The sequence below is a fragment of the Lynx canadensis genome, chromosome A3 (genome assembly GCF_007474595.2).
Source record: "Lynx canadensis isolate LIC74 chromosome A3, mLynCan4.pri.v2, whole genome shotgun sequence".
NCBI lineage: Eukaryota > Metazoa > Chordata > Mammalia > Carnivora > Felidae > Lynx > Lynx canadensis.
The window spans coordinates 137,413,625-137,437,328 of NC_044305.1; the positions used below are offsets into that span (position 1 = coordinate 137,413,625).

Genomic DNA, 23,704 nt, shown 5'->3' on the forward strand with positions numbered 1-23,704 from the left:
TCACTGAAAGCTCAGAGGATAGCATTTTTAGCAATAAAGTATTTCTTGAAGTATCTACACTGGTTTTTTTAGACATAATGCCACGGCACGCTTAACAGGCCCCAGTGTGGTGTAGACGTAACTTTTACACACAGTAGGAAACCAAAACCTTCACCTGACTTGCTGTATTGCAGAATTCACTTTAGTGGAGTATTTGCTTTATTGCAGTGGTCTGGACCCAAACCACAGTATCTCCCAAGAATGACTGTCGACCAAATACCAGACGGGAATCGAGTTCTGCTAGCCCAAGAAGGAGGGCTCTTAGATTCTCCGAATCAACTTAGGTTTAGCGGTAAGGAAAGCATCTAAGGAGAAAAAAGTATAGTGAACACTTTTCTCTAGGATTACTTGGACCTAGTCCTGTCTGAAGGCAAAGACTGGGTTCAAAACTCAAGCAACCCCCGGTGAATGAATGTCAATCCCGCTGCACAGCCCAAGGGACCACTGAGCTCTCGCCCCCCATGGCAGCTGTCCCCACGGCCACCCTCCCGGGCCCTCCAGGCAGCCTCAGCACAGGCAGCACCACGGAGGGACGGGGCGGCTTCTCTGCACACGCTCATCAGCCGAGAAGAGCCGTCAGAAGGAGCCGAACCACACTCCGATTTCACAGTTCAGCCCGACTCAAACCCAACCGAGAGGGAGCACCTCCTCTTAACCAATTCCACCCGCCTCTTTCTGGGGCCCCTGGGGCCAATCTGAGTCGACACAGCAGGTCCAGAGTTACCTCTGGATGCCTGGCGCTCAGTCCCCTGTGCACCACGTTGTGGAACTAAGCGTCATTTCATACTTGCGTACAAGATCACAGGACATCACTAAATGAATGTGCCAAAAAATGAAACCTCTCAAGCAACAGCACTCATAACGTACAGAATGGAAAGCCTGGCACTCGTGGAGTTGCTGCCTACCAAACATCTCAGACCGCACAGAAGCACGTAGACGCGCCAACGGGTAAACGGGGAAGCACAAATCAGGGGCCAAACACCAAGCCAACCACTTGCTTCTCTCTCAGTCTTCCTTATCCTTGGTCAAATAAGATGTGTATTCAGTGGAATCATTTTCTGCTTGGTTAGCATCCTCCCCTACAGACCAGGGCCGGCCTCACAGGCCTACGCGGCCTTACCGTCAGAGCCCCGTCACTTCCTTCCCACCCCCTTCCCAAGAGTCAGCTCGTTCTAAGATGGCTTCCAAGCACAAAGGAAGCTGGGCGCCACTGAACTTCACACTATGGGGTAGATAACTGGCAACAGCTCCTGGAGCAGAGGGATTCTCCGCTGGCCACCCACAGGAAGAGAGGAAAGCAGGGAAGGACCCTCTGAGGGGTGGGGAGATGGGAAGGGCTGTGAGGGCTGCGCGGGGTCGCTCTGATCAAGGTCATAAAACAGCAGCCTGGTTCAGGCAAGTCAGTCCCCTAGCTTTACCCAAAGACAGTGAAATGAAACTTTAAAAATAAGTCATCGTGATTAATTTTTCCAGGGCAGGGTAGGGTACCATCACAAGTCAAAGGAGGCTATGAAATTAGGCCACGTTTAAGAACAGTTCAGAAAGTCACAGTGTACTTTTGAACCAAAAATGTGTCGATCCAAAAGGCAAGCCTGGGGTACGTGCTCTCTGCGGTTTGGGAGGCCCTTCCCGCCTGCTGGTCCCACCGTCCCCACCAACCGCTAGTGGCTCTTTGAATGACAATCCGTAAGTTACGATTGTATCTTAAATGATTCCTAAGTTTCCAGACTGACTAAAATCATAGGAAGAAAAAAAAAAAAAGACACTCAAGGAAGCCTCCGGAGAGCGTGAGAGTCTGGCCTGGCCACGCGTCACCCGGTGGCTGCCGAACTTCGGCACACGGGTGAGGGGCCCCGTCTCACCGAGGCTGCGAGAGCAGGTGTCTGAGCCAGGCACCCGGGCGCTGAGCGGCGCTGTGCTCACTCCCTCACTGCCCCTGGAGCTGTGAACACTTTGAAGCAAAGTAACAAGGCTGAAAAACCACAGTGGAAAGACACCGGTCTTCTTTTTCGGATTCTTTTGTTCCTTCACTTTGAATATCGCTCTACTTCCCAATTCTCAAAACAAGCAAAGATAACAGCAACAGAACACAGCCCAAAATGACTCCCAGTGAGATAAAACAAATGAGATTATTATCACCTTGAATTAAACTCAGGGACTTCAGACGGCCTCATTCCCCCAGAAGAACGAAACGTGCAAACTCTGACAAAATGCAGGCAGGCACTGCGCTGTTCTGGGAGCAAGGGTTAGAACCGGCCAGAAGTCCAAGGCTTCGTGCACCTGCTTGCACGGGAGTTGATAGGACGGACGGCCACTAACAGCCACAAGCACTCGGTAGGAAAGGTGACATTTTTTCAGTGAGGTATGAAATGGGCTCATTCCCTTCTCCCAAATAAGTCCCAATTTCTGGTGGCCTCAGATTGGCTGATTAACTCCAACAGCCCTGTGTAACGTACTCGGGTGAAAAACCGCCCAGAGACCTTGAAGCTGTTGTTGAACCACACATCTATTGAGTGGAGCCCAAAGGTAACCTGGTCACTTGGAAACAAACTGGAGGGGTCATAAAATCACTCAAAGCCACCTCACCGGGTGACCCGGGGCTGGCGTCAGGGGTAAACCCACCGCAGACCAGAGCCAGTCCCCTGGGGGAGCTGGCCCACCCAGCACGGTGCCTCATGGGCTATGGGTGGGGGGCGGGGTAGAGGGAGGAGAAAAGGATTTGCTTGAATTTCTGCTGTTTCTTCTGTCACCTGTGTCACCGAGGACAAGACAGGTAGTCATTCTGTTCTCTGTGAAATGAGGATTATCACCTGGCAAGGGGATTGAAATGAAAATAAAAAGGAAAAGGAAATGTCTATGAAGGTATTTTGGAAGATGTGCATAATTTTAAAGCGCCGTTAAAGCAGATGGTTCAATATACATTTCATATACTTAAGGCTCAATAAACGCCTGCAGCACTTAATAGGGTTTTTTTTAAAGTACTCAAGACCTTGACCGCAGGGGAAGGGCACAGGAGGGGCTGGCAGCGGGAGACAGGTTAGGTGTTGCTCGCTGAGACTTCTCCCTGTCATGAACTGTCACCCAAAGAGCATCCTTCAAATAAACAGCAAATAACAAGGGTGCCCGGGCGGCTCAGGCGGTTAAGTGTCCGATTTCGGTCCAATTTCGATCTCACGATTCATGGGTTCAAGCCCGGCGTCGGACTCCGTGCTGACAGCTCAGAGCCTGGAGCCTGCTTCAGATTCTGTGTCTCCCTCTCTCTCTGCTCCCCCACTCATCCTCTGTCTTCCTCCCTCTCTCTCTCTCTCTCTCAAAAATAAATATTAAAAAAAATTTTTTAATTCAAATAACAAAAAGAGACACAGTGGCTCAGACCCATATTCCACACCCGAAGGGACGCTTGGGCCCGACTTATGAGTGGCGCCCGGGGGTTCCCTTCTGGCCACCAGGTGGCGATCTGGGGCCCTCGTGGATGCCACACCTTCCAGTTTTAGCATCTGGGAGATAACCATTTTCTCTTCCAAACAAAACAAAACAAAATTCCCCGATTATCTTGTTGGCACTTATCATACTCAATATGATTTTTCTCTTAAGGTATCAAAAACCATAGAAAATCAAATGGTAGCCATTCCTGAACATTCAGGGGAGTTTCTGTTTTCCTGACATCCAATAGAAATTGTTGTTGAGAGATTTCAATCGTGGAAATACAATTATAATGAAAATGTATTAATCTTGATTTTTTAGGTTTATTTGTTTATTTTGAGAGACAGGTGACACGCACAAGCAGGGGAGCGGCAGAGAGAGAGGGAGAGAGAGAATCCAAATCAGGCTCCACACTGTCAGCACGGAGCCCCACATGGGGCTAGAACCCACGAACCGTGAGATCATGATCTGAGCCGAAATTAAGAGTCAGTTGCCTAACTGACTGAGCCCCCCAGGCGGCCCTATAAGGAAAATTTTAAATTGAACCCCCAAACAGAATAAGGTAGAATGGGTTCCAAGCCAGCCTGTGTCCCTCACTGATTTTGCTCCCAGCCTACAGACGGGAAGTCGTACAGAAAATCAGCTGACACGAAGAACCTCACTACCGTCATGGAGCCTGAAAACCACCGACGCTCCTATGGTCCAGCCTTGCTGGTCCCCAGACACCGCCCCCTCTGTTCCGTAGTGGCTCTACCGAACACGAGCCCGGTGCTCTCCACCCCCACACCTTGAACCTTCAAGGCTCTCGTGAGAGCTAGTTTATGTTAAAAATGAGTAATGCTAAGAGAAGTCAGCCAGTGAGATGGGATGGTGACAGCCGGCCCACCGGACCAGGGAGTTTGGGCTCCCCTACTCCCTACAAGCAGCAGAGCTCCCTCCGGCCTCCCCTGCAGTCGACACCCCTCTGTCTACCTGCAGGGGGAGCGATGCTTGGGTCCTTCCACGTGGGTCCACGGAAGGAACGGGGGAAACAGTGCTAGGTAATCCCTACTGTGAGGTACCCTCAGAAGGCGTTCCTGTCGCAGGAACTGGAATCGCCACATTTTAAAGGAACAAAGGGCTGCAGGTGGTTTGTTTTGGGGACTAAATTACACCCAGAGAGCACAGTAGTTACTGATAAAGATCCGAGGCACGATTCGTGGCTGTGGAATGAACTGCCCACAGATCCGAGACCTTCAGACCCCAGAAGGCACACTGTCGGAGTCCTGCTACATCACAATTCAGAAACAGGAAATGACACGTGACCTTTTGGAAAGGACTCCTACCCACTCTATGCCTCGGTTTCCTCATCTGGAAAATACCCAGTTTACATGACGAAAAGACAAGTAGTTAATACGTCCGTAGGATTTTTACACTTTGCAAAGCATTTCCCAAGCATTATGTCATTTCCCACTCTTCACGGCTAGCATGTTACATCAGGAAGTCATATACATCAAACTACTTTTAAAAACACAAATCTAAAAAATTATGATTATAAATAAACAGCTATGAAAAAAATTAGGAAACAATTTAAAATTTGGTGATGTTATTGGGTTTGGGGGGGGCAGAAGGAAATGGTGGGCAAGAAGTAAGACCTATCGAATATCTTCTGCATATTTTAAGTATATTTCAAGAGACAAACTTGACTAGCCATTTACAACAGGATCATTCAAGTACCCGCACCCATGGCCGAATTACTACAGAATACACACATTTCTATTTCTTCCACATCTACGTGACATACCTTTTTCCTTTGTGCTGTGTCTTAAGGAAAACCTCTTCTTAAAAGACATTCGTGAATTGTCTTCCTGAAATAGAAACCATCAGTGTTAGCAGCTGAAACTTTTCTCTCTGAGCCATAAACAGAGGTCCTCAGGAGCAGAACACTCAGCTACAACCAAACCCTGGGAACTGAAGTTTGCAACAAAGGTTAGTCCCCTGGAGATATCAGTGCACTCGACAATGATTTGCCAAAACATGGCAGCCCGTGCTGGAAGGCCAGCTACCTTTCCACGAAATGGCAGGTGCACCTTTACTCTGGCCTTGCCTGCAAGTCCAGACGGAGACAAATGAAGCCCACGGATCACCACGGATGAGAAAATCTCCCCTCGTCTGGCCTCAGGACCCAGCCCCAGTCTGTTGGATTCTTCACTCAACGGTAGTTCAGGGATCAAGCTGGAGACTGGGACCCACAGACCCAGCTCATACACGGATTCCCGTGGGTCACTCTAAGGTTTTCACCACCAATCACGTCCTCCCCAACACGTCCCATATCAAAAATGAGCCAGCTTTTCTCTGGAATGTGAAGAACTGGAAAGAGAGTCTCTCCTATCCCAACAACAAGACAAAGTGAGATGATGTATGAAATTACAATTTTCTAGAAGTCATCAGAGAGTTGGGATCACGGGGAAACCAATTAGCCAAGAACTGAAGGACAGACAGACTCTGCCAAGGAGAGACGGGGCCTGAGTGCTGGCTTCCCTGGGGCAGAGCGTGGGAGGAAGACAGGGGTAAGAAGGTTTCAGGCTTGGATCAGAGTAGGTGCGGCAGGCCTGAGGGCACACAGCCAAGGCTCCCTGGACACATGACTGGTTCCACAGCAAGGGCAGGGAAAACAAGAGGGGCCTGGAGGCACTCGCAGTAACAGAAAAAAAGGAAGCTCTTAAACAGAACACGTCAAAGCAATGTGTTAAAGGGACCGGGAGCCGGGCTGAAGGAATTACAGTCCAAAACAGGAACAATGAGAACAACAAATAATGCCACACTGAATTACAGCCCAAAGCAGAAAATAAATAGACAGGAATCCATCACAATACGAATAAATGCTTGAATAAATAAATAACCAAATCGGAGATAAGAAACAAATTTTCCTTGTGGAAGAACTCCAAAGAACAGATTTGTAGACTAAGCTTTGCCTCCTGGAGGTGGTGGTGAATTCGCACTTTACTTCCTTTGGAGGTGAGACTTAGAGATTCACTTCCAACACCACAGAGTAGGAAAGGGATGAATGGTAAGTTGACAGAGGAGAATCTGACAAACACTATGTCACTAAGGAATGAAGGTTGCCATTATTGGGGACATCACATGAATGTCCCCAATATGATACCAGGAGGCCACTTCACCTCTATGGCATTCTTTCTAAAACCCCAGCCTGATCATGAGAAGGCACCACCGGGGGACACATTATGGGGCCTGCCTTAGCCTGATATCAAAACAAACAAAGCCTTCTCGAGAAAACTGCAGACTAATAACCTTCTCGAAAACAGACACAAGGATCCTTCACAAATATGACACATCCAATCTAACTATACATAAATAAAGATCTAACTATACATAAAGAAAAAAATGTATCAGGAACAAGTGGGACGCCAAAATGGCACAGCTGCTTAGGGAACCTGTGTCGGTCTTTATTTAGCAAAGTTAAATATGCTTTTACCCCAAGACCCGGCAATCTCACTCCTGGGTATTTACCCAATCTGTGCGTCAACGTCCAGAGCAGCTCTTTTTAAAACTGCAAAAATCTGGGAACAACCCAATGTCCTTGATCTGGTGAATGGACAAACGCACAACGGTGCATCTGTAGGATGGAATACCACTCAATGAAAAGGGACCACTGGTTGGTACCTGCAAGACAGATGAGCCCCGCAGAGGCTGCTTTCAGGCAGCAGACTTGAGCCGTGGAGACCTGAGTAAGGTAGAAGGGCCCACGATGACGGCCAGGCTGAAAGCCAACACGCTCAGTAGGCGACCCAGTTCGAAACAGCCATACGTCCCAGCTGACCGATGGGCTACATACAACCAGGCCCGGGTACCAGAAAAGGAGAATTCCATACGTCCCCAAGCCTCCTCACTTTCCCCCCTTCACTAGAAACCCCCCTCCCGACCACCGCCTCCTGCCAGACAGCCTCCCCTTTGCAGTCCCGATGCTGCTCCCTGATAGCACGTTTCAACAAACTTCTATCTCCCTTGTTCTGCCTCAGTTGAGTCCCCTCACAGCCCAGACCGCCGGCCACCGCCCGATCGGTTCACCCCACAAATCCCACACACATCACTGTAAGTGGAAAACACACTCCCAAGAGAACAAACCGCACACACACTTCTGTTCTGTGACTCTGTGCAAAAGGCAGGACCTCAGGACAGAAAACCCACAGGTGGTGGCCAAGTCATGTGGGAGGGGAGAAAGGACAGGTGGTCGACTACAAGGGACCGAGGGACAAGCGGGAGTGGGGGTGCTGATGTCCCCCATACTGGACTACGTTGCCAGTTACATGACTGCGTGTGTCCCCAACTCCTAGAACACCCCGCTGGAAAGGCGAGGGTCACTGTACGTAAATTACACCTCAGTCTCTACAAAGGAGAGAAAATGGGCCCAACAAAGGAAGAACAGTATGACGTGGAGACTCGGGTGATTCTTCCCGCCGATCGGAATCATAAAACCAAAGAGATCACTACGGTCATTAAAAGCAGCTCTGAGTCCTTGGAAGCGCCAGGGCAGGACAGACGGAAGACGACTCTCTGTCCACGGGGGGCGGCGGTCCCCTGCGTCTGCTGCTTCTGGCTGCAGAAAATCACAGCTTGTCTGCCCGGGTTGGCAGAAGTTGGCCACTCGGAGCAGCCGAACACCTGGAAATTTAAGGACGCAATTCTGGAAGCGGGGAAGTTGAGGAAGGATGGAGCTCCTTCGTCTGGGTGGAAAGCCTGCCGCGCTCTCTTGCTCGCCGCTAACCGTGTCCATTTGTCAAAACCCCCGGATCCCCGTGGGTGTAAACTATACCTCAACAACACCGCTAAAAACAGATTCGCTCTCGGAGGAAACGAACCTCAGGACAATACCTCTGGTGCTGGTGAGCCGAGCCTGCGAGAAGGGGTCTGCACGGCCACCTTTACAACGGCAGAAGGAGCAGAGGACACAGGAATCCAGGGGCTCAGAGCACGCCCTCCGTGACCTGAGATCTAGAATGCCCAAAACAGCGCTTGACGTCATATGACATCACAAGGCCACGTGTGCAAGTTCACGTGCTCTGCCCGCGGGAAAGTGTGTCCCCCCTGGGAGTCCACTGGTGCAATTCCAGCAAGTTTCCCTCTGCCTCTTGCCCACGAGCTGGTCGGGAGCAAGCAAGCAGACAGCAACAGGAGGAACTTCTATTCCCACAGAGAGAGAAGGCAGGGAAAACCATACAAAGTTCACAGGAGACCCCAGAAAGCACAGCGGGAGCCGCTTTGCGAACAGACAGAAGCCCGGGAGCTCGGTCCTCTCTGGAAACACCAAACGACACAGCAAAGGGATTTGCCGTGTGCAAAATGATGGCTGGTTCATCGGGAGGCAGGATTTTCAAAATGAAGAAATTGTGGCTTAACTACAGAGGCATCACATAGATGGAAAATCGCTTTTGCAAAACTCAGCATGGCTTAAAAATGAGAGATAAGTGAGATATTTCTAGATTTGCATTTGATCACTGTTCTCACTAAAACTGTTCAGTGCAGCCCGCAGCATCACTGAAAGCGTGTGGTAAGCAATTCGTAAGTCCTCATACCGTCTCTAAGATTCAACACAAAAACTTATTTGCAAAAACCTAGTCACTTCCTTTAAAAATACCATAAATACATAAAATACAGAAACACATAAAACATTTCACAGAAGCACGGGGCTAGAAACACAAACCCAAAAGGACGCATTCACTCTTCGCCACTCATCAGGGTCGCTAGGAGCACACACATCACACCGCTCCGCAGCCCCTGTGTTACTCTGACCCGGTGCGTGCCTTTTCTGGCTTAACCCACCTGTAACTTCCACTCTCTTCTGCCCAAAATACCTTCTGGAGACTAAGCAGAAAGAGTAAAGGATACATCGCTTATCATCAGCTTTGCCTGTGACTTTGTGGGGTTGGAGTAGGGACATCTCACGTAGCCGAGGTGACTTGCCTTGATTGTCATCCATAGTATTGACAAGGAAAAAAATGTTAACTCGACACATGTCAGTGATTGTTTTGATCCCCACTTCAGTTCCTATTTCCAAGTTTTGAATAACAATCCAGTCTTCTTCAAATAGACCCAGAAAGAAAACGTCACGAATAATTCAATAAAATTCCCTAAGAGACCAGAAGTGGGGGTAAAAGGTAACACCATGAAAATCTCACCAGAAAGGGCTCTTCAGCTGGAATTTCAGCCCAGGTAGAAAAGCACTCTGAAATTAGGCTGTTTTTTAAATATCTGTCGTAACAATGAATCGCCCTCACACATCGTGTGCGTTCCTCCTCTTCTCTGGGATGAAGGAAAGGAGAGTTTTTAAACCAAATACTTACATTTGATACCAAAATTATTTCCTGGGAACACGGCAGGATTTTGGTAAATAGTGATGATAAGGTATTAACGATGGCCTCTTGGAAAAATCGAGTGCGAGCAAGATAAGAAAAAACGTAAGGCCGCAGGACACACAAATCAATGTACAGAAGTCCACTGCATTTCTACACGCTAACAATGAAGGAGCAGAATGAGAAATTAAGAAAACAATCCCACTTACAACAGCACCAAAAAAATAATAAAACACCTAGGAATAAACCTAACTAAAGAGGTGAAAGGCCTGTACCCTGACAACTATAAAACACTGATGAGAGGTGTTGACGATGACACAGATGGAAAGATATTCCACACTCAGGGGTTAGAAGAACAAATATTATTAGAATGTCTATACTACCCAAAGCAATCTATAGATTTAATGTATGGCACTGGAACAGAAATAGACACGTAGATGCGCAGAACAGCTCGTATATGTGAGTTAGATAGAGAGCTCAGAAACAATCCCACAGTTATATAGTTAATTAAATTTCAACCATAGGACACAGGACTATACAATGGGAAAAAGGGAGTCTCTTCAACAAATGGTGCTGGGAAAGCTGCACGGCAACATGCAAAAGAATTAAACTGGACCACTTTCTTTCACCTACATGAAAATACACTCAAAATGGGTTAAAGACCAAAATGTGAGTCCTGAAACCATAAAAATCCTAGAAGAGAGCACAGGTAGTAATCTCTCTGCCCTCGGCCGCAGCAGCTTTTTTCTAGGTATGTCTCCTGAGGCAAGGGAAATGAAAGCAAAAATAAACTCCTGGAACTACATCAAAATAAAATCTTTTGCAAAGTGAAGGAAACAATCAACAAAACTAAATGACAACCTACTGAATGGGATAAGATATTTGCAGATGGCATATCTGATAAAGGGTTAGTATCCAAAATATATAAAAAAAAAAAACTGATACAACTCAACACTCAAAAAACAAATAATCCAATTAAAAAATGGGCAGAAGACACGAACAGACATTCCTCCAAAGAAGACTTATAAATGGCCAACAGACACATGAAAAGATGTTCAACATCACTCATCATCAGGGAAATACAAATCAAAACCACACTGAGATACCACCTCACACCTGTCAGAATGGCTAAAGTCAGTAACACAAGAAACAACAAATATTGTGAAGATGTGGGGAAAAAAGGAACCTTCGTGCTCTGTTGGTGGGAATGCAAACTGGTGCAGCCACTCTGGAAAACAGTATGGAGGCTCCTCAAAAAGTTAAAAATAGAACTACCCTATGACCCAGCAATTGTACTACTGGACATTTATCCCCAAAATACAAAAACATATTCAAAGGGATACACACAGTGGAATATTATTCAACCATAAAAAAGAACGAAATCTTGAAACAACATGGATGGAGCTAGAGAATATATCGCTAAGTGAAATAGGCCAGTCAGAGAAAGACAGATACCGTATGATTTCACTCACATGCGGAATTTAAGAAGCAAAACAAATGAACAAAGGGGGAAAAGAGAGACAAACCAAAAAACAGACTCTTAAGTATGGAGAACAAACAGATGGTTACCAGAGGGGAGGTGGGGGGAGGGAGAATGGGTGAAATTTTTAAAAACATTATTCACTGGGGAAATGGCAGGATTTCAGTAAATATTAATGATAACAAAATCACTACGATCTCTTAGAAGAATCAAGAACAGGCAAGATAAGAAAATGTTTCCACAAAATGAACCTGCTCCTGCTGAGTCCCTCCCTCGCAGATTCGCTGTCATCCTCAAGGTGGAGTTTTTAAAAACCAGAAGCCAGGAAACAAAATAGGGGACAACACATGCAAGAGACTAGACGGGGGTCCTCAGTAAGTCAGGCGTGATGGAGGAAAAGGGGGCAGACGGCTCCTCTCGAAAGATGGGCAGAGATTTCAGCTGAAGAGACAGAAAATAAATGTCGATCCTCATTTCAAGGGTCTATTTCCCGAAAATGTGAAATGTTAGCCAACCACCAGTTACCTTTTGAGCACCTACTATGTGCCCTGGGTTCCGCCAGTCACTGCTGAGGGCTAGGGGGAAGGCAGGGCGTGCTCTCCACAGTCCTCCTGAGGGACTAATGAACAAATAGGAAGTGCGTGCCCAGTGAGACAGCAAATAATTAAGGTATAATGTTAATAACCACATATACTAATCTTGTTCATACAGAGTAAGTCATACAGGATTTCAAAAACTACCAAAGGTTGGAGGGGTCAAAGGTGGTTTCACAAAAGTGGTCAGACTTGGGTAAGGACAATAACGGTTTTGGAAAGAGCAGTGACATAGTTAAACCGGAAGACATGGGCAGAGGCAAACAGAGTCAGGGGAACTGTGTGAAGCCAGGAGTTGACCCACGTCGACCAGCACTGAGGCAGCAGAGCCAGAGGGAAGACTCGGGGAACAGGGCATCAGAAAGGAGCACTGGCCAAGTGGTGCCCCTTCAAGGAAGAACAGAGGTGCCATTGACAGAGACACGAAGGAACTGAGCGGCATTCAGGACGTGTCTTATTTGAGGGGACATCTACATGGAAATGAAGAGGCTCACGAAAAATCACAACATTCTATGTGCTCTGAGGGCCTAGAAGAATTGAGGTCATCCAAGGTTCCATTAAGGACAAGGGACCAAAATGGCATTTGGAAACAGCAGGGGGACGGGGTGGGGGGGGGGGAGGTCAGCACAACTGAAATGATCTCGGCCATCAGGGTAAACTCCCCGCGAGGGGAGCAGCAGAGAGGAGGGCCACAGCGACAGAACGTGAGGTCTCGCTCGGGGGTGGGCCAAGACGGAGAGGCCAACAGGCTGATAAGGACGGGAGAGTGTCAGGCCATGCAATGGAACGGAGGCTTTTGATGACCGAGGGGTTGATGGGCAGGGTCAAAATCAAAATCGAAGGATAGAGCAGGTGAGAAAGGATCGTCGAATCCACCCATCGCAGATGGTCAGCTATGGGGGACCGGGGTGGCAGCCGTGCCTCAAAGGGCCACCAAGGAGCCAGAGAGAGAAAGCGGAAGGATTTCGTGTGGACCATTGGTGTGGCACGCCCAACACGGAAGCAGCCGCAGCAGACTTCACACGGAGCGATCCACGTCGGTCCGTGCCCGACGGCCGGGACGACCTCTCAAAGCAGACACCTCTGCTGACTGGAGAGCAGGACAGACACGCACGCGCGAGGGAGAGATCAACGACACAGGCAAGGCAGACAGAAATTGTAGCGCGGCGGCCCTCACAAGTGGAGGGATTGGGGAGAAGGATGGGGGATGGGCTCATTCAGGAAACAAGGGGACGTCTCTTCCTCTGGGGCTTGAAGCAGCGGTCTGACCTACAGGCGACGTCGAGATACCGACCAAGAGGCGGTCCTAGACGTGTCTCCAGGCCCAAACGGCCACCCCTAACTTGCTCACATCCAGAGGAGCCATACCTGACCCCCATCCCAGAATTCCGAAAATTACCAGAAGCCGCTGAGGGGTCCCCTTCTAGAAACACACGGGTTGCCTGAGATAGATGCTGCTGCCGTGACAAAAGTCCGCTTGGAAAGGAGGAGAAAACTCAGTCCTCGGACGTACGGATGAAGCTCTCGACTAGATCCCTGTCACCCAGAAGACGCAAGTGGGCCCCCTGATCCTTCGAGGGCTTGAGGCAGAGGAAGCAAAACTGTGTGGACCACAAAGCAGGCCTCGTCTCCACAGCCTGCAGCCTTCCTGCAGGAGGCGGGAGAGCAGCCATTCGTGTCGGATGACAAAGTCTCGTCCCACTGTGTCTGAACTTGGCACAGAGCCTTGTGCAACTCAACGGGCTCTGAATGCAGAGCCCGCCCTCCCGGGATATCTGGAATCGGCTTTAGACACGCGTAGTGCAAGGGGGGAAATCAGCACGAATCGCGGCATTGACAGAAGCAGAGATGTTTCCACTTACTCCCCAGTAACATGAAAGGACTGGGAAAGAATCATTGCCGGGGTGCTTTCTGCTCGGACGTTAGGATCCCCGAGACCCGGCATGTTCCAGGGACGGACCGCCCGGGCACGGAGCCAGCTGGGGCCTGACGCAGCCCTACCGGTCAGGTGCAGGTGCTCGGGCTTCAGGACACACGTTGGGACGGTGGCGACACAGAATGTTGAGGGAATTTCACACGGGCTTCTGATTCAGAGGGTGGAACCGAAGGACCTTTAGGAGCGTTTCACTCCGCCCCAAATAGACACATGGTTTGTTCAAACTCATGTGCATTCCGTGCCCACGATATTTACCAATCTGTGAAATTTACGGCATTTCAACGTGAGGTACAACTTTCCTTTTTTGATTTATCCCAAGTTCCAAAAAAAGGCCTGCCTTTCCCCCACTCATTCTATTTACAAGCAGAAAATGTGAATTTTATTTGTAGAACTTTTTTTTGCATTGCCACAGATTCTCCTCCCTCAATACCAGTGTAGACAAGCCACGATGATGAATAAATCCAGAACTCGCCTTGACCTGACTGACCCAGCATCACACGGCCTCACGGACGGCGTCTCCGTGTGACCTCAAGAGCAGCCCTCGGCTCTGAGTTACAGGTACCTACCATTTCTCTTCCCGGCTCTCTCTAGGGGAAAAGCTGCCGGGTTCACAGGAGACGTGTGGAATCAAGAGAAAAGGCCCCCGAACAAAGTCACTGTCGATTCAAGTGCCCGTGGGCTTTCCGGCTCCTTTCCTCTTCCTGCTTCTGATTTTCTTTTCCTCCAACATACCCACGGGAGGAGATATTTTTTCCTCCAAAGACGGCTGTCAATTTTGGGTACTAAGTAACACATTCACCTAAAAGTACCTTCCTGGGGTGCGGTAGAGGCAGTCAATTAAGGTTTCTCATTAAGCTTTCGCAGAAACGGGAATTTTAAATGCTCTTTCTGTGTCTGAACATTATATCTATGCCGCGTCTGTGTTTCACAAGCCTAACCTCCAGGTTGCTTGGCACCATCCCACACACTGTAAGTTGACCACATAAGTTCTCATAATGAAACATAATTTATACACGTTAAAAGTTAGAGACGGCATCTCTATAACTCATGTGGAAAACCAAGTAAATATGAACAAAAAGCTTTCCTTTTGCGACTGCAGTGGCTTGTGCACATTTTGATAAAAAGCCGCCCTCCCGAGGCCAGCAGGAGAGAGGGGAGAAACTGGCCGCGATGCCCTCGCTCCAGGGCTGGGCTCACAGCCGAGGGGACCACCTCGCTTAATGCAGGAAAACCCTCTCCCTGGCCCATTTCTGCTACGTAAGCATTACAAGTTGGGCACAAAGTTCTGTTAAATTCCTTGCTCTCACCCCACAGGAGGTACCTCTGCTGATTAAGAGTTTGTCCCAAGCAAAATCCTGGTGCTGTTCTCGTCTATGTCCCAGGAGATGTCTCCAAGTAGGAGGTTTGTCCATCTGCTGAAAATCAATTTTCTGTAACAGCTCACATTGCCAGCGACCGGTGGATGAGAAAACACGCTAATAAGCGAACAGCCGAGAACCGGCTGCTGAGAAACAGGACACGTACCTGAGCATCTCCTTGAACTTGACCTCCCTTCCCTGCACGGTGACAAGGGTGACGGACACATCGGAGATACCCCGGGACCCACCGGGAGCCGGAGGGAGCTGGGGACACAGTCAGACCCATGGCCTGGGGGCGGTCCTGCTGGAGACAGCAGCTGGGAGAAGTCGCCCTGTCCCTACCTTCCTGGGAGGGGGGGCCCACCGCTCACATGGGGCTGGGAGAGGCGCGAGGACGGGCAGGCCCCGAGGGGATCAGGAGGGTCCTCAGCCCAGGAGCGAGCGTGGATGTTTCTGAGATGAGGGCATCATGGAAGACACTGGCCTGCACCTGCTGGTGTCCTTTCCCAGCCTCGCGGAGGTGTGACGGACAAGTAACAATTGTGGACATTTAGGAAGGACGACGCCGTGGTTTTTCAGGAGTACCACTGTGCAATGGTGACCATGATCAGTTACTGAGCACATTGCCTCGCAGAGACACCTGCTTTGAACGTGTGGCGAGAACACGTAAGATCTCCTCTCGGGTGAACGAGATCACGTCGCTGGCCGCAGTCTCTGAGCTGTGCGTTAGATCCCTGGGGCTTTACGCCTCTTCTAACCCGCCCGTCCTCCTCCACTTCCTCCTTCTCTAGACAGGAAGGAAGCCATTTCAACTTCTCCGGGTCCCTAACCGCGGTTTCTAAAATTGTCATCATTCAACAAACAGTGTCTCAGTGAAGAATACATGAAAACACATCTTCGATACCTTCCGTCTTACTAATGAAGAACGTTATATACATAGAGTTGAAGATAAAGCATCTTCTCTATCTCAAGGGAAAAATTCCCCTTGTGCTCGAATCCAAATGATTCTCCTACGTATAGAGGAACCCGAGCCTTATTTTTGTAGAACCATGTCATTCTCTAAAATGTCATGACTTAATGTTTAATTCGCCATATCCCACTTAGCATTATCGATGACTCACACTTAGCTTTCGAGACTCTAGCGCTGATCAATGTGAACCTTGTCTCTCAGAGAAGCAATAAAGGACTTCGCCGTAGTGACAAAACGGTATGAAGATAATAAAGAGAAAAAAAACGGTAAAGATACTGGGCAAGCAATGAATTTCAAAAATCAATTAAAGAATCAATGCTGGTTTTCCATTTTGTCACAAAAACCCTGAGTCAGAGACAATGTGAGATCAAAAATGCCCTGGTTTTATTGGCATTTCTGGCAACGTTAATTAAATGAAAACCCTCTACGGACTGACCGATAACGCACACAACGGTAACAAAGCGCTGTCGCGGGTTTGCGAATACACTGGCTGTGGCAAGATCCTTACACGACGATTCCAGCAGGAGCTGCAAGCGACGGAAAATGTGTCACGCCCTGCGCCTGGCATTTTTTAAGTATGTTAAGCCATTTAAATATGATTTGTGTCAGTTGATATAAACCATCACTATGATTACTTTCAAACGGCCTCCCTGTTTGTCACCTCGTTTTATAGCTAGAAACATGTCAACATACTCACTTTTCTTATCTGACCTTGTCTGGCATGAGGGCCACTGTTTCCCAAACTCGGGGACCATGTAGGGCAGGGAGCTTGTAAGGGGAAGTGGCCGAGTTCCCTGGACACTTGATCCTCAATGAATGTTCGAAGCACAACATGAGATGGGGTGGTCATAATAACAAGAAAACCAGAAAACAAAATAGAACACGAATCTTTTCCTTTTCTTTTTAAGAAAATAAGCACACATTTATCCATGATACATAACTCCTATTCTGTAACTATGGGCTGAAAATCACCCACTCTTTATTTTGTTTTTCCATTTTCTTATGACTCCACCCAAATTCGTACCATGTTCTGAAACTTCCAATTTTTCAACAACATGAACACTGAAGACAGGAAGTGACAAGAGGGCCAAGTCTCTCTCTGTCTGTCTCTCAGGCCAAATTCTAGTCCTACAACGCCCAGGCTCATTGAGTTAAGAATTTTTTGTACATGGGCGCCTGGGTGGCTCCGTTGGTTAAGTGGCTGACTTCAGCTCAGGTCATGATTTCATAGTTTGTGAGTTCGAGCCTCACATCGGGCTCTGTGCTGACAGCTCGGAGCCTGGAGCCGGTTTTAGACTCTGTGTCTCCCTCTCTCTCTGCCCCTCCCCTGCTCACACTCTGTCTCTCTGTCTCTCAGTAATAAATAGATGTTTAAAAAAAAATGGTTCAATAACCAGCATACAGCACACCTGGGTAGATCAGTTGGTTGAGCGTCCAACTCTTGGTCTCTGCTGAGGTCATGATCTCACGGTTTGTGAGTTCGAGCCCCACATCGGGTTTCGCACCAACAGTGGGGAGCCTGCTTGGGATTCTCTCTCTCTGCCCCTCCCCGACTCTCTCTCTCTCAAAATAAATAAATAAACAAATAAATAAAATAGCCAGCATAGTTGCCGAAAACAGAAAACACTAAGAAATGACCAGATTGGGCGATTCCAACGCATCTTGGGAGAGGTGACTGGTGAACGGGTCGAAGACGCGGCATTGGAAAAAAACTGACAACAGGCCAGCAACGTAAGCTCAGAAGTATGAGAAGTGACACCCACGGATGGCGTTCCTCCGGGAGAAGCAGGGGCCAGCCCCAGCCACAGGGCAAGAGTGGGGCTCGGGCTGGAAAACGCACCGGCACCCCACAAAGTCGCTCACACCTGCACAGCCAGGCATCACCTGACCCCCACCACTTCCCTCACCAGCGCCCTGTTTCTGTCCACTGCCAGCATGATCCTCACCGTGAACCTGCCGGAACACGTTAGCACCCTCGTTGTGCGGAAGACACAAGCCTTGCCACTTAGAGACGTGCTCTAATCCCAGCCAAGGGCAAGGACCCTACAGGTTATTTGTCTCCAGACAAAATGATTCTGAGCGCTTCATCCCCAGATCGGAGCCGGGATAGCAGATTCTCAGCGGACACGCATCGGCTGGATGTCTCCGTTTATAGACGTTAAGATTTTATCAGAAGAGGTGACACTCAGATATACATATTTTATATACAGTTTAATATATAATGACAGATATCAAAGTTTACATATATCTCAAGGAAAAGAGTTAGTAACTAACAGACACAAGTTCTATTCAGACGTTGTTTGATATCATTTTTTTTCTTGCTTTTCCAAAGGGCTACAACATAAATGCTCCACAGGCAGACAGAGCCTGCTGTTTTCCCATCACATTTAACACAGAATGCTCAACAATTTTGCGGTGTGGACCATGCATTTGAAAGGACTCTGCCCCTCATCTCGTCGTACATAACATTGTCATAAAACACACACAGTGGGGACGCCTGGGTGGTTCAGTCTGCTAAGCGCCCGACTCTTGATCTCAGCTCAGGTCATGATCTCACGGTCACGAGTTCAAGCCCCACATAAGGCTCTGTGCTGACAGCCTGGAGCCTGCTTGGGATTCTCTGTCTTCCTCTCTCTCTGCCCCTCCCCCACTCGTGCTCTTTCTCTCTCAAAATAAATAAATAAACTTTAAACACACACACACAGAGAGAACATATCTCTAAAGGGCCATAGACCATTTTATAAATTGATGAGTACATATGCCAAAAAGTAGCAAATTTAAGGCACTTTTTTTTACTGATAGCATAGCACACTTATCAGTCACTTTATGCTTGATATTTGAAGCCTTTGAGAAAAAAATGTCACAATTATCATTTCATCCCCTTACACACTCTGCACCTGGAACTTGTCACTATGGCAACCTGTCCTGATGCCTCTAAATCAGAAGCGATCTGTGTGTTCATATTATATCCTAAAATGCAAAGCCAAAACAAAACCACCAAATGCACCACGAGAGCATTCCAAATGTTCTTTGGTACATTTCAGAGAGTTATTATCTGTCTAACAGAGGATGGAATAATTCAACATCTGGATTCATGGCTTAAATTTTATTTTGCATTTTTTAATGTATCACTGGGTAAATTCTTCCTTCTGTTTTCTTAAGCCTCTCAAGTTTTCACCACCATAACGAAATAAACCTAATGAGAAATCAAATGGAAAATTTATTCCAGTAAAAGAGAAATATAATTTTTTTTTGATCCTGGCATGCGATAAAAGGGTCAAAACAGATGCTACCCAAGGCAAAACCTGTACCATTGCTCTGGAGGAGCCCCGATTAAGCACAACTCGCATGCTGTTTGGTTGGTTGTTTGGGGTTTTTCTTAATGTGAACGGAATCTCTGATCAAAAATATTTAAATCCAGGGGGCGCCCGGGTGGCTCAGTCGGTTAAGTGTCTAACTCTTTTTTTTAATCTTTTTTTTTTAACATTTATTTATTTTTGAGAGACAGAGTGAGACAGAGCGTGAATGGGGGAAGGGAAGAAAGAGGTGGGGGGCGGACACAGAATCCAAAGCAGGCTCCAGGCTCTGAGCTGTCAGCACAGAGCCTGACGCGGGGCTCAAACTCGCGGACCACGAGATCATGACCTGAGCCGAAGTCAGACGCTTAACCGGCTGAGCCACCCAGGCACCCCAAGTGTCCAACTCCTGATTTTGGCTCAGGTCATGATCTCATGGTTCATGAGATCAAGCCCTGAGACAGGCTCTGTGCTGTCAGGGAGGAGTCTGCTTGGGATTCTCTCTCCGTCTCTCCTCTCTCTCTCTCTCTCTCTCTCTCTCTGCCTCTCCCCTGCTTGTGCTTGCTTTCTCTCTCAAAATAAATAAACTTTTTAAAAATGTTTAAACCTATTTCTAATAAATAAAATCAATGTTCTCAAGTACACTGAGAAAAAAACTTTAAAACACTGAAAGTATCCTAAATATTGATTCATAGTATTAATTAAAATAATTTTTTATCATCAGCAAAGTCATGATCTCTTTAATACACTATGTAAAAAAGTTAATGGAAAATCACCCTTAAGAATACACACAAAAGTGAAAATGGATGCTAACCGGAGGAATTCGATGTTTTTTCTAGTTTTTATCTGTGTGTGTTAATAATTCTATAATAAATATGAATGTTTTATAATTTGATAAAGTATTCTTAATCTTAAAACATGGGGTATCGTAGAAGAAAATTCAGTTTCAAAATATAATTAACGCCAACTGTGAATAAGGCACTGTGTGTGTCTGGCACTAAGAAAAAAGAAAATAAAAATCAAATGAAACTCCTGCTTCTAAGGACCTCAGGCTCTGGTGGGGATCATGGTTAGAAAGGAGGAGAGCAGTAGCCATAACTTACTCCATGCCCACTGGAGAAGGTACTCCAGGCATAGTCCTATTTTATATGGGCTGCACAGCTTGGAACAGAAGGAAACTGAGGCTAAGGGAAAGAGACTGCGCCCCAGACATAGTTTACGCGTGAGACACAGTTTACGCGTGAGACACGGTCGACACACGTCCAGGGTTTGCCCTTGCCTGCCATCCCATTGGCGAAAACATTCAGACTCAAAGAGCAAGGAACACAGAGACCAAACAAACGATATACTTTCCAAACAACCGCCTGACACGACAACCTAAAGTACGTTATCTGAGCTCACGGGGATGTCACCAGGGACGCCCGTTACCGTTTCCCCAGCAAAGTGTGGACAGGCTGGTTGCTGAGATAATGGAACTGGGGACGGAACTGGAGATAACGAAATTGATTCCGCTCATTTTAACAAGAGAGTTGCGATTGGGAGCAGGAAAGTGTTTAATTTCCAACTGAAAAACACTTCTTTAAAACAATACAAACATCGGGGGTGCCTGGGTGGCCCAGCAGGTTAGATGTCTGACTCTTAATGTCTGTTCAGGTCATGATCTCACAATTCGTGAGTTTAAGCCCCGCATCAGGCTCTGTGCTGACAGTGTGGAGCCTGCTTGAGATTCTCTCTGTCTCCGCCCCTCCCCCAGCTCACACTGTTTATAAATAAGTAAATAAATAACCAAACAAATAAATAAATAAAACATCGTTTTAAAACATAGCTATGTTACACTTTTCAAGAACTTTCAAATCCATGGTCTCAATGGATTCTTTTGAGGTGACTAAACCTATAAACATGTAAAATGACTGTTGATTGAATTAATGAAGTGCAGAGAGGTCAACTTTCTGAACAAGGGGCACCTCGAAAGTTTATGAAAGAGCTCGGACGAGAACACAGCGCTTTCCCACGGCCGTGTGCACATTTGCACGCTAGGGATGCATTCGCAGACGGGACCGTAGCTCGCGTGGGCCTCTCCCCACGTGCTGTCAGGATTCTCTTACAATTCAGTTATCTCTGAGAACATAAATAAAACTCATAACATCGAGCATATTTCATATATACTGTCTCTAATCCTGGAGGTCGATTTTGCTATAAATAAACCATCGGACAAACTTCCAAGGAGGAAACCGAGGCTCTGGGATTCCACAGGGTTTTCCCAAGGCCCACGTACGGGTGAGTGATGGATGGAGCGTTCAACCGTAGGTGGATCTCATGTCAAATCCCAAGTGGTTTTCACATGCCAGTTTTGATCGGGTAATTCCCAAATATGAGTATTTATGGCCCAAGTTCTCTAAGGAGGGATGAGGAGTCTAAGTGAACCAAGGTATAAGTAAATAGAATCTTGTGTACTCAGACAAAAACCATTACGGTCACTCAGTCATTTATAAGTAACAGTGAGACCTTGATTGTGCGAAGGCCGGAGCCACGGCAGGGAGGGCAGGACAGTAGACATGGATGTGTCCCTGCCTGCCCCGTGGGGCCAGCTGTCCAGGCAGGCGGCTCTAAATCTCATGGCTACGGGGAGCCCGTCCTCCTGTGCCCTCACGTGTTGACACATTTGTCCTTGGCCTCGTGGCCAGGTCATGGCCTGAAGGTGCAGGTTTTAGAGCTCCCCGGAAAGCCCAGGTGAGGGTCAGCAGGTGCCTGCTCGCGGCTGACTTACGAGGGTATCGAGGGTGTTCCCTAATGCATGACTCTTTTTTCCCCTTCTGTGAAAGAGTCTTCACTCTCCTGTCTCCCATCTGCCATCAGGGCGGCTCTGTCCCACTCTCTGAAATGCCTTAATGACCTCTCGCTTCCTGAGTTTGCTTTCTATCTGTGGAAACAGAGCTACGGTGTAGCACAGCGGCACAGAAGTTCTATTCCTTAGAAAGCACCCGGCAACATTTGGGAATCCACTGATTATCTTGTTAGGTCTGTCCTCGGAATACAAAACACAAAAAGTACTGAATTTGTGGGTACAGACCTTTCTTCCGTTATCTTCATAAGACCCTTCATCTTCTTTTTCCTATTATTAAAAAAATATAGTAATCAACTTCGGGGCACCTGGGTGGCTCAGTCAGTTAAGTGTCTGCCTTCAGCTCAGGTCATGATCCCGCAGTCTGTGGGTTCGAGCCCCGCGTCGGGCTCTGTGCCGACGGCTCAGAGCCTGGAGCCTGCTTCGGATTCTGTGTCCCCCCCTCTCTCTGCCCCTCCCCTGCTCACGCTCTGTCTCTCTCTCTCTCTCAAAAATAAACTTTAAAAAAATGTTTAAAAAAAGAAAGACACTTTGATTCACTCTATTAAATCTGCTGACTGATGTCAAGTTACTAATGCACACGAAACACTCCCAGAGGCCAAAGGAGAGCTACATAACGAGTCAACAAGGTGTGGCTGACCAAGGTCAGTGGCTGGTCCACACAGGCGTTCAAGTTCTAGCACAAACTCAGTGTCACCGCGATGCCTGTGTCCTCTTTCTATTAACATGTGGCATTCCGTTATTCCATAACTGAAACATTAGCACCGCTCTCCACTACTGCCCCGGTGCGTGCACGTGATCCGCGTGACCCTTCACCTAACGCTCGGGGACAGACCTTACGCCGACTCTCAGAACACAGTCTTACGCTCTTGTCACCGAAGCAACGAAATGTTCTCTTTCCTCCTCATTTCAAAGTCTTCCTGATTCATGTAGATACAGACTACACACTTTCACTGAAAACCGCCTCCAAATCAAAAATATTTAAGAACGTAAGGAAGAAAAAGTGAATTGCTTGAAAGAGTGTTCCCTTTGGCTGGCTGTTTTAGATCATAAATTCCACTGATGTTGAAAACCCCAGACTTCCTTTTCCACAAATGCCCTTTCCAGGGTGGGCAAGAGACAGGAGACAACTCCCAGTAGCTCCAGCCCCCTCCCAGTGGCCCCCTGGGGTCACTTCCCCCTGTCCTTAAATGTGGGAGCCAGGAGGCCGCCGGGCACATTGAAGAGTGGAAAGGGATGGCTCACCAGGCCGTTGCATCCTCAGGTTTATTACAGTTCTGGAAGCTTCGGCAGCAGAACAGACTCAGACTTGACACCCCAGACTTATTATGCAACCTCCTGCCTGGGGCCAAAAACTTTAAAACAAGAAACCAGCTTGAAAAAAAAATCTAGAGGTAGAATTTTGACAACAAATTCC

The 23,704-nt window shown here is 47.7% G+C and overlaps 1 protein-coding gene across 1 annotated transcript in view; it reads right to left on the bottom strand.

Moving 5' to 3' along the window:
* The window catches only part of DCDC2C (doublecortin domain containing 2C), a 158,699-nt gene that overhangs the window by 83,130 nt on the left and 51,865 nt on the right, over nt 1-23,704 (bottom strand). Inside the window, 4 exon segments of the mRNA XM_030311828.1 lie at nt 15,346-15,443; nt 15,551-15,632; nt 16,597-16,676; nt 22,516-22,557. Of these exon segments, the coding sequence (XP_030167688.1) occupies nt 15,346-15,443; nt 15,551-15,632; nt 16,597-16,676; nt 22,516-22,557 (302 nt within the window).